Below are 12330 nucleotides of genomic sequence, written 5' to 3' on the forward strand. Positions count from 1 at the left end.
ATCGAATTTTTGCCGTCTATAAGCCACCCTGAGTGCCCCTTAGGGGGTAGAGAAGGGCAGGGTACAAATATTTGAAATATTAAATAAATAAATAAATAAATAAATATAGTGTTCCACCTCATTGCCATTTATCCCCAATTTTTGTCATCTGGCACTTGCACTTTTTCTATCAGCCCTGTCCTCACAACTGATTTGTATTGCCTCCCCCCCACCTGAGCCCAGAACTGTTTTGCTATTTCAGGCTACTGGTTGTCTCTTTGATTGTTGTTTTTATTTTGTGTTATGCTATTGTTTGCTTTATTTTGCTTTATGTTGCTGTTTTATGATTTTTAATGTGTTATATTTTTACTATGTTGATCAGGCTTGTCCCCATGTAAGCTGCCCCGAGTCTCTTCGGGAAGATGGAGGCGGGGTACAAAAAGTTATTATTATTATTAGAAACACAACAATATGAGTCCACAGCAAACAAGATCACTCTACTGGTTGTTGTATTGGATCACATGTCGGACACTTCCCAAATGTCTAGGACTGTGTGATGTATCAGCGAATAATGCATGCAAATCCCAGTAAGGTGGCCTTTTGCAGCTGACAGATGGTAATTTTGTCAGCACCGATTGTGTTTATGTGCAGGCCAAGGCCTTTAGGCACTGCACCCAGTGTACTGATCACCACTGGGACCACCTTTACTGGTTTATGCCAGAGCCTTTGCAGTTCGATCTTTAAATCCTCATATTGTATCAGCTTTTTATTATTACTAAGTTATTGTTATTGTTATTATTTTATTTTATAAGCTGGATATGGGAGTTACTGTTTTCATTGTCAGCCTCATCTAGAAAATATGTAATTTTCCCATTCCGACCTTCCTCCATTTCTCAGAAGAAAACTGGGACTCATGTGCTCAAGGCATACGAGTATGGTGAAGATGGCATATGTTATAAGAAGTTTTTAAAAGTTATAAAAGATTCCCAGTAATTTAACAATGAAAAGTATATATGGGAAAGTTAAGCACAGACCTACTTGTAGAATCTTGCCAAAGATCTAGATTGTAATATAACATCTGTCCACTTTTGTTTCACCCTGCCTTCAAGGGTCAAAGTGGCTTACAAAAATGTTGTGGTTCACTTAAGTCAGAGACTTTCAAATACATGTCATGTTTGTATTACATTGCAAAAACTATGAAGGAAATAATTTAGAAGGCACTTATTTTCCACTTAACTTGGAATAATGAGGCAGCATATTCACTTAGTACCTACTTTTGCTAAATAGTTTATGGTACTGAATGCAGAACCCTTGACCTTGTATGAAGTTGTTATATATTAGCAAATTCAGTAAAGTCATTTAGAGATGAGCTATGATAGTGCTCTTTAAAACCCTGGAAGACTTGCTCTCTGTTGTCACAGAGGGCAAGATTTGAACTGATGCACTTGAGAAAGAGACGGGTAAACATGGAATAAATATCTGGAGTGAAGTAAGAACAGTTTCACAATGGGATCAACTATTAGAGCAGTGGTTCTCAACCTTGGGTTCCCAGATGTGTTTGGCCTACAAATCCCAGAAATCCTAACAGCTGGTAAACTGGCTGGGATTTCTGGGAGTTGAAGGCCAAAAATATCTGGGGACCCCAGGTTGAGAACCACTGTATTAGAGGAAGGACCTGATCTCACTCATGCAGGGTCTGGATAGCCATACTTCAGCCTGGGAGTTTGGGCATCCACCAGAAGATTTGACTGCGTGGCTTCCAATTTTGTAATCCCATGAAAATATTCACAAACAGAGATAGACAGAAGACCTTGAAAGGACACGATTTAAAGTTTGAATTGGGAAAGAAGAAAATGCTATCCAGAAAAGTTTCAGGAAGAGGCTCAAGCCAGTTGGCTGAAAAGAAGGTGAAACTTCATTGTGTGTGTGTGTGTGTGTGTAAAATCTGCTGTGGAGGGAGAAACTAAAGTAAATGGAGTTCCCTGTGTGTCAGGATGTGGCAATCATGGACTATCAGTATAACACTGGCATGCGGCTGTGAGGCACCAAGAGTGAGCCTTAGTTGTTACATAACCTGGAGTGATACACAATAAACTTGCAGTTTACTGAAACTCAAGCAATCAAAACTCGCAAGCAACTGCAACAATTAGAAGAACAAATACTTTAAGTAAAAATTAAAATAACATCAATTTTTATAATACAGTAAAATTGTGTCACATTAAGCTAAGTTTGTCTTAGCTTACTTTTTTTCTTTTAAAATACTTTATTTTTTTACTTTTAAAATACTCTGTATCAAATCAATACAGAGCTTATGGTCTGGTATAGTATGGGTATAGTATTAGGCTTATTTTCATAATGATATTATTTTAATATTTTAATAATGGAGCTCCCGGTGGCGCAGTGGGTTAAACCCCTGTGCCGGCAGGACTGAAGACTGACAGGTTGCAGGTTTGAATCCAGGGAGAGCATGGATGAGCTCCCTCTATCAGTTCCAGCTCCTCATGCAGGGACATGAGGGAAGCCTCCCACAAGGATGATAAAACATCAAAAACATCTGGGCATCCCCTGGGCAACATCCTTGCAGACAGCCAATTCTCTCATACCAGAAGTGACTTGCAGTTTTTCAAGTCACTCCTGACACGACAAAAAAAATTAATAATAACTCTCAATCAACCAGAACACCATAGCTAGGGTGTTCTGGGATCAACTTTTCTGAGCTCTGTTTCTTTTTGTCTTGCACATGGGCCAAATATTAATTCTAAAATATGGCCATGCAGGAGGTGGGGGGGGGGCTCAGAGCGGCTAGCAAAGGCAACAATTCAATGCCACAAATCAATAACACAGTATAAAACCATAAATACATACAGAGTTCAAACAATAGCAATTAATTATAACCAATTATCACAACAGTCATTAAAACAATACTCAGTCAACAAACCAATTGATAGAACAATAAAACCCTATCCTCAAATATATTGTCTTGCCAATCCATTTCCAGTCAAAGTACTGCTTTATGTTTATTGTCCGAAAGCTTGGTCCCAAAACCAAGATTTTAATTTCTTCCTGAATGCCAGGAGGGATGGGTCAATCGTATTTCATTTGGAAGCGTGTTCCACAGGCGGGGTGCTACAGCCGAGAAGGCCCTGTTTCTCGTCCCCGCCAGCCGCGTTTGCGATGTTGGTGGGAACGAGAGCAAGGCCTCCCCGATGATCTTAAGTTACGAGGTGGGTCGTAGAGGCAGATGCATTTGGACAAGTAAGGTGGGCCAGAACCATATAGAGCTTTATGGGTCAAAATCAGGGATGTCAAACTCATATACAGTTGAGCTTGAGGACTTTCATGGCTCCATGTAGTACTGTGGCAAACTCCCATTGCCAGCAGTAACAGTCCTTCCACATGTCAACTTCCACTCATCCTGCATAAATCTGCCTTGCATAAATTCATTGAAATGATTCACTTTATTGATACAGTTCTATCAAATATTTGTTCTTTTTTCTTTTCTTTTGCAGAACCCTTTTTTAACATGGCTTTATAGGCTAACAAGACTAGGGAATGATGAAAGTTGAAGAAGTTCTGGTGGTCAATCCAGAAAATAACCTTTTTCTTCTTCTTAGAGTCCCTGGAGTGATGTGTCTGCTCAGAGAAGTCACTTCTGGACCCTGGGTTTGACCCTTCCATTAGGCCAGGGATGTCAAACTCATTTTCACCAAGGCCCACATCAGTGTGATGGTTGCCTTCAAAGGGCCATTTGTAATTGTAAGACTGTGTCAATGTTACTATGTTGCCGTGGCATTGAAAGCCTTGCAGGCTACATAAAACGATATGGCAGGCCAGATTGGGCCTGCAGGTCTTGAACTTGACACATGTGCATTGGGCAAATTGAGATGGTTGCCTCAAGCAGAAGATATTGGAAGTTCAGAAGCAGCAAGATGCTAGAAAGAGGGAATTGTGTGCCATACAACGTGTCATTATACCATCCTGGCATAACTTTTTTTTTTGCAATGTGGAGTTTATAGATACAATGCTTGTTATTTTCTTGAAATCAAATTTGTACTCAACCGAATAGCTGAAAAGTTTCTCTGAGCAGATTATGTAGCAGTTAGCAAAAAAAGAAAGACACTGTTGGTTTTATATTTATAATCTTAAAAAGACACAGCATAAAAAGAAAAAAAAGAGACTGGGAGAAGAAGAAAATAATACAACTTAGACATAAGTTCTTAATATTGTGAAATCCTTAATGTTGCATTACAGTGCAGACATGGTGTTTGCATTGAAATATTTAAGACATAGGCATGTGCTTGAGAGTTAGCACAGGTCACGAAATCTGTATGTTTGAAAGATAACTCTCCTTTGCTTCCCTTAAATTAGTGGTTCTCAATCTTCCTAATGCTGTGACCCCTTAATACAGTTCTCATGTTGTTGTAACCCCCAACCATAAAATTATTTTCATTGATACTTCAAAATTGTAATTTTGCTACTGTTCTGAATAGTAATGTAAATATCTGATATGCAGGATACATTTTCATTCACTGGGCCAAATTTGGCACAAATACCCAATACATCCAAATTTGAATACTGGTGTGGTTGGGGGAGGTTGATTTTGTCATTTGGGAGTTGTAGTTGCTGGGATTTATAGTTCATCTACAATCAAAGAGCATTACGAACTCCACCAACGATGGAATTGAACCAGACTTGGCACACAGAACTCCCTTGACCAACAGAAAATACTGGAAGAGTTTGGTGGGCATTGACCTTGAGTTTGGAAGTTGAAGTTCACTTATGTCCAGAGAGCTATAACTTGGCACAAATACTCAATATGCCCAAATATGAACACTGATGGAGTTTGGGGAAAATAAATCTTGACATTTGGGAGTTGTAGTTGCTGGTATTTATAGTTCACCTACAATCAAAGAGCATTCTGAACCCCACCAATGATAGAATTGAGCCAGACTTCCCACATAGAACCCACATGACCAACAAAAAATACTGTGTTGTCTGATGGTCATTGGTGACTCCTCTGACACCTCCCTCATGACCCTTCCAGGGGCCCTGATCCCCAGGTTGAGAACTGTTGCCTTAGGGAATTGCAGTTCCCTAAGGGACACATGCCCTTCTCTTCCAAGCCACAGCCCTGTGTGTGTTGGGATAGAATGGGAAAAGGGACATGAAACGCTGTTTTCCTAAATAAAAATTCAAGATTTTTCTAAAAATTTCTCTTCTCAGAGAGAAGGCTGCCGGATATGGAAGATGGCCATGATGAAGGGAGCAGATGGACTGGGGATCCAGATCACCGGAGGTCGAGGTTCAAAACGCTCTCCTCATGCCATCATTATTGCACGAGTGGAAGAAGGAGGATCTGCCCACAGGTACTGTTTGATATGTTGTCATATGTCTCTGAATTTCCCACCCAGAATGTATCAGTTGGTTGGTAACACTTGGGACATACTCCAAGACTCAGCAGCCAGCAAAAGGCAGGTATAAGATTTCTCTCCCCCCACCACCACTTGCATTTTTACTCTGCTTTTCAACCAAAATTATCTTCCAAATTAGTTCAGAATTAAAATGTTGGCACAGTTCAAAAGTGATACAGAAAAACAGACCAGCCCTATCATTAGGTAGAGTGTGGTAGCTGCCTTAAGTACTTGAAAATGAGTATCATGAAATGGTGTCAAACAGTTACTTAATATATTGTCAACTTTTTTCTTTTCTTTTATTTTCTTTCTTAACTGCAAGGGAAGGGAAGTGCTTGTGGGATTTTCTGCTTCAGGCACCTCCACTTCCCTGGGGAAAAACCTATTCCTTTAAGTTACCTTTTGTTATGTATGTGTCTATATATGTTCGCATACCTTCAAGTCGCTTGTCGATTTGTGACAATGCCACAAATTTCATGCAAGGAATACTCAAAGGTGATTTGCAAGTTCCTTTCTCTGAAATATAGCCTACAGCTTTGTCAACATTTTATTCCAGCCATTGTACTTACGTAGCATATTGTGGGATTCCCTTCCCACAAAGAGAAATTAGGTCAGCCGCTCACCACATAAGCCTTGGCATGGACTCTTCCATTGCCGCCTGGAAAAGGAGCCAAAGGAAGCAGGCCAATGGGTGCCCCATTCAGTCTTGCGAAGATGGATAAGATGCTAAGCACTATTAGGAGAATGAGGCCATGCAGAATTAAGTACTCCACAGCAAGTGAGTTAACTACTTCATGGAAAATTTAATATTAAAGCCGACCTACTTACCAGCAATATCGTTAGTGCTCTGAGACGCTCCAGAGAAGGTGTTAACTAAATGTGGAGTGACTTGATTATTCATTATTAACAAAACGCAGACGGTACCGCCTGCATTCAACTGGAAATCCCCTGCTTTGAAAGGGGGCGATGGGGATGATTTCCAGACAAAGCACTGGCATTTATTCATAATTCGTGGAGGAGGCAGAGATCCAATTATTGGAACACTATTGTAGGTATAGCCACACTGTGTTTCTGTCTTTGCATGCTGGCATCAAGTGGAAACCGGTGCAGCAACTTAAACAAATGCATCATAATGTGGTGGTGAACATATGCTGGGTTTTAGTCTCAACTTCAAAGGAACAAGTGAAATGTATCGTAGCAATTAGTCAAATGTGTAGTAACTGTAATACTGCCGTATTTCATCCAAGACGCCATTGATTCTAAGATGCGCACTAATTTCAGTACCAGCAATAAAAAAAAACTTTATTTATTTTCTATATAAAAGGCACCCACAATTCTAAGAAGCACCCTGTTTTTCAAGGCATTATATGGTGAAAAATTGCATCTTAGAAGTTTTGAGCTACAACATATATATATATATATATATATATATATATATATATATAAACTTAAAAGTACTTTATATATTCATGTATAATTCAACCTCATGTATAACTCAAGGGAAGATTTGGGGGCTAAATTTATGGATTTTGATATGACCCATGGATAATTTGAGGGTCATTCTGTAAAGAGCGGAGAACACCAATACTGCCTTAGGGACAGCCACCCCTGGCCATCGTCATCATTTCCCTGGTCCAGCATTCAAATCGGCCAGAAGCAGCACCAGAATGGTCAAAGTTAAAGGAGGTGATTCTTTTAGGATTTTCTGGGATGAAGTATTTTTTTTAAATAACTGCTAATGTACAGTACATTGTGTTGATGTTGAGGATAGTTGACCCAGAATTTTGGGCTGGTTTTTTGACTAAAATTCAAAGACGAGGTGAACACCCATTGGTAGCCCCAGCTTCTGCCAACCTAGCAGTTCAAAAACATGCAAATGTGAGTAGATCAATGGGAAGGTAATGGCGCTCCATGTAGTCCTGCCAGCCACATGACCATGGAGGTGTCTATGGGCAACTCTGGCTCTTTGGCTTAGAAATGGAGATGAGCACCAACTCCCAGAGTTGGACCTGACTTAATGTCAATGGGAAACATTTACCTTTATAGGAGTTTAGAGGATACAATACAGTGCACCACACAATACAATGTAATCATGCAAAGTTGATGAAAATCACTCAATGAAAAAGAATAGCAATAAAATAAAATATTTTTAACTGTCCAGTATGATGAACACTAACCCACAGAAGGTCAGCACCATGGATAGCTCCTTTAAAGTTCAGACTAAAACCCGAAGTGGATTCACTGCCTTCACTGATGTGGTAATTGCTAACTTCCAGTAGGACATTTCCAAGCAGCATACAATGCTTTCTCTTAAGCCTTCAAAAAGTGGTGTCTCTTCTTCTTTTAAGAAACCATGTAACTTTGCTTTTTATTCCGATAGGGATGGAAGGCTGAAAGTAGGAGATGAGCTGCTAATGATCAATGGCCAGTCATTGGTTGGTCTCTCCCATCAAGACGCTGTTGCCCTTCTTCGCTCAGCTGAAGGCCTCACCTACCTGGTAGTTGCAAGCAGGGTAAGTAATTTGCCGTGTATGGTTTTGTATGCGGAAGTGCAAAGAAGATTTGTTTATGCAAGATGTAATAATGATTTCCAGTTCAGATGGCTTTTATAAAGTGCTGGAACAAATGCTGGACCAATAAAAGAAAGTTCTGCTTTGTTTATTGAATAACTATCTCCTGAAATGTACTGCAATGAGTTTGGATGGTAGCCATTAGCTTAGTTGGCTTTACAAAATTAATTGAGACAAGGCCTCACAATGGATGCTATCCAAGCTATTTAAGTGAAGACTTCTGAAGGGCTTTGAGACTCATTTGCTGCATTCTGTGATCAATTGTTATAAAGGCCAAGAATATCCATTGAAACCAGGTCTAACACATGTGAGGCTGCAAGCTTCTTTATCACTCTTTCCTGCAACTCATGGAATTGTATCTTTATGCACTAGGGAAACAGAGAATGGTATTATCTGCCTCATGAAACAGCTTTATACAGGCACACTACAGTGAATAAAGCCTCTGACAATGATATTCCTTTTCCCCCAAGATTTTTTCAGAGGTTCTCAACCTGTGAGTCCCTAGATGTTTTGGCCTTCAACTCCAAGAAATCCTAACACAGCTGGTAAACTGGCTGGGATTTCTGGGAGTTGTAGGCCAAAACACCTGAGGACCCACAGGTTGAGAACCACTAGCTGAAGGCTTTTTTTAAAAGGGAAGAAGGTGAAATGCAGGTGTTTAGTGTTTGGTAACAGCAGCATATCTTCAGTAAAGAATGCAATAAAGCATGGGTTGGAAAAGAATGGTATTGTTGTAACCTTTCCTCCTGTACTTGTGTGTGCCCACCTACAACAAGCAGTGTAAACAGTAGCTACCTTTTCTGGACATAGGTGAATTGCAAAATAGAGGAAAAGGGGGAGAGCAGGTATGTCTGAATCACTAGATAGCCCCCATTTGTTACAAAAGCTTAGATCTCTCGGTTTGGCCACAAAAATGGAAATCAAAAGAAAAGCGGAGGCTGGTGAATGAAAGAGTCTTCCTGGGATGCCTTCAACTTGTGTCTAGAACAGGCATGGGTAAGCTTTCTAACTTGGGGGCCATATGGTGGACTGGAGTAAGGTGTGTGGGCCATGGGGGGGGGGTTCTCCCCAAGTCCCCTTCCTGCCCTTTCCTCCCCTTCCTCTTTTCTTTCAGAGGTTAGAAAGTGAAGGAAAGATAGGAAACATTTGAATTCCAAATGGGTTAGCCTTGGTCATGCTAAGATGGTTAACGAGAAAGAAAAAGTGTATCCACCAGACCCTGTATTGCTTACTCCTCATATCTAATCCTAGAATCCTAGAGATAGAAGAAACCCCCAAGGGCCATCCAGTCCAACCCCCTGCCATGTAAGAAGGCACAATCAAAGCACTCCTGATAGACAGCCTCTGCAGAAAAGCCTCCGGAGAAGGAAACTCCACCACACTCTGAGGCAGCCTATGCCACTCTTCAATAACCCTTACTCTCAGGAAGTTCTTCCTAATCTTTTCAGTCAAATCCTCCCCACCCTTGAACCCATTGGTCCCTTATGTCCTGGTCCCTAGAACAGCAGAAAGTCAGTTTCCCCCTCCTAAATCTTGAAACATTATTCTCATGTTCCCTCTCTACCTTCTCTTTTCCCAGCTAAACATTTATTTATTTATTTATTTATTTATTTATTTATTTATTTATTTGCGACATTTATATGCCGCCCTTCTCACCCCAAAGGGGACTCAGAGCATTCCATGGGAGCAAAGGAGGAAAGAAAAAGAGAAGGGAGGGAGGATGAGAAGGATGGATGGAAGGAAGGGTGGTAGGGAATGGAGGGAGGGGAGATGGGAAGGAAGGAAAGAAAAGGGAAGGAATGAGAAAGAAAGAGTGAAGGAGGAAGGAAAGGAGGGAGTATGAGAAGAAAGGAAGGAAGGAAGGGTGGAAGGGAATGGAGAAAGGGGAGGAAGGAAGGAAGGAAGGAAGGAAGGGAGGGAGGGAGGGAAGGAAGGAAGGAAGGAAGGAAGGAAGGAAAAGAGAAGGAAGAAAATAGAGAGAGGGAAGAAGGGAGGGAGGAAAGAGGGAAGGAAGGATGAAAGAGAGAAGAGAAGAAAGGAGGGAGGGAGAGGAGGAGGAAGGAAAGAGAGAAGGAAGGAAGGATATGATGGTAAGAGAGAGGAGGGCCTGAGAAAAGAGCCCAAGGGGCCACATCTGGCCCTCGGGTCTGGGCTTGCCCATACCTGGTCTAGAAGGTTCTAAGATTTTAAAACTTGTTCAGGGCTTACCTAACCTGGTGGCTTCATTTTATTTCTCTCTATTCAGTCCATGTTATTTCTGGCAACAACTTTTCTGTTATAGAAGTAATTTGCAGGAACACATTTACTTTGTTAATTGAGGTATACCTGTATTGAGTGAAGCTATTTGCCAATTTATCAAGAGGAGGAAATCCCTTTTCCAGTGAAATTAGCTTTTTGGATTACAGTGTTTCCAAGCTATGCCTTTGATCCATGAGAACAGTACACTGAAGACACAGCCAATGGGGTGAAATGAATGCCAAAACATTAAATTGAGTTAGAGCCAAAATTAAGTACCGTTTGCAATATCGCATATACATTCTCCCTCTCTGCACCACCCCATGCTAAGTTTTATATCATTCTCTCTCTCTCTGACTCATATTGATGACTAAGTATATCTCTTTGGTTTGTTTTTCCAAATCTTGCATTTTGAGATCCTTTCAACAGACTGCACCTGAGGTTGAAGCTGACACCATATGCATATAATACATTGAAGTTTAGTCACTCTAGAAAACTTAAGCAGGACTAAATGGACTCTAGTGGGACTTTAGGGTATTCAAGGATGGACAGTTAGTTCCCTATGGGACGTATGTGTCTCTCATCCATTTTAGCACTCTTTGAGCCCTACCAGACTCCTGCTGCTGGAAAAAAAATATGAGAGAAATTGCTGGTCCTAAAATCTTTGGGGAGCTGCAGTCCTCCTAATAAGTCAAGATGTGAAGGGAAAAATAACCACTAAAAGTGTGTGGTGTTTATAAACTAGAACTTTTGGTTTGTTCTGTTTTACAAATAATGGTTCCTCAGGGGTTAGGGAGAGAACTGACTGGCAGATCTATCTAAGTTGGAGTAGACAACTGTTTGATAAATCTATAGACTTGCAATTGTTGGACGTTTCTCTCCTCCTATCCATGAAGCAGGTGGCAATCATGAGAATCAGTATATCAGAACCTATTTAAAGAGCTTGTGTTGGACAACACTGTGTAGGACAGTGATCCTCAAACTGTGGGTCCCCGGGTGTTTTGGCCTAAAACTACCAGAAATCCCAGCCAGTTTACCAGATGTTAGGATTTCTGGGAGTTGAAGGCCAAAACATCTGGGAAAACACAGGTTGAGAGCCACTGGTGTAGGGCAATGCTGTAGGTTTCATTCTGTTTTGTTTTTCTCATGGACTTGTACAACTAACTTTTGGTATTTGTTTTTTACATCCATGATTAGAGGGATTGGCCACAACTAAGAAATGAAGTTCAATAGGGACAAATGCAAGATACTCCACTCAGAAAAAAATGAACTGCAATGATACAGAATGAGGGATGCCTGGCTCGACAGCAGTACGTGTGAAAAATATCTTGGAGTCCTCATGGACAACAAGTTAAACATGAGCCAACAATATCATGCGGTGGCAAAAAAAAGCCAATGGGATTTTGGAATGCATAAAGAGGAGTCTAGTGTCCAGATTCAGGGAAGTCATGCTACCCCTGTATTCTGCCTTGGTCAGAACACATCTGGAATCACACTGTGTCTAATTCTGAGCACAGCAATTGAAGGGAGATGTTAACAAGCTGAAATGTATCCAGAGGAGGGTGACTAAAATGATCAAGGGTTTGGAGAACAAGTCCTATGAGGAGCAGCTCAAAGAGCTGGGCTTGTTTAGCCTGCAGAAGAGAAGGCTGAGAGGACACATGATAGCCATGTATAAATATGTGAGAGGAAGTCATAGGGACGAGGGAGCAAGCTTGTTTTTCACTGCCCTGGAGACTAGGACATGGAACAATGGCTTCAAAATACAGGAAAGGAGATTCCACCTGAACATGAGGAAGAACTTCCTAACTGTGAGAGCTGTTTAGCAGTGGAACTCTCTGTCCCAGAGTGTGGTGGAGGCTCCTTCTTTGGAGGCTTTAAACAGAGGCTGGAGGGCCATTTGTCAGGAGGTGCTTTGAATGTGATTTTCCTGCTTCTTGGCAGAAAGGGATTGGACTGGATGGCCCATGAAGTCTCTTCCAGCTCTATGATGTCCAGATTTTACATCCCGATCCCTTGAGCAAACAACCTCACCACCAAGTCATCTGATAACATTCAAATTCATTGTGAAATTGAGACTCCCTGAAATATACAAGTCTCAAGATGTGCGTTCTTACAGTGACTTTTGCAATGTT

General features: G+C 41.0%; 1 protein-coding gene across 4 annotated transcripts in view; it reads left to right on the top strand.

Moving 5' to 3' along the window:
* The window catches only part of PDZD2 (PDZ domain containing 2), a 342438-nt gene that overhangs the window by 252113 nt on the left and 77995 nt on the right, over nt 1–12330 (top strand). For all 4 annotated transcript variants that reach the window (XM_060761354.2, XM_060761356.2, XM_060761357.2 and 1 more), the window contains 2 exons: nt 5203–5345; nt 7771–7903. In XM_060761354.2, the coding sequence (XP_060617337.2) occupies nt 5203–5345; nt 7771–7903 (276 nt within the window). The remainder of the gene's footprint in view (nt 1–5202; nt 5346–7770; nt 7904–12330) is intronic.

Source organism: Anolis sagrei, chromosome 2 (assembly GCF_037176765.1).
Source record: "Anolis sagrei isolate rAnoSag1 chromosome 2, rAnoSag1.mat, whole genome shotgun sequence".
Classification (NCBI taxonomy): Eukaryota; Metazoa; Chordata; class Lepidosauria; order Squamata; family Dactyloidae; genus Anolis; species Anolis sagrei.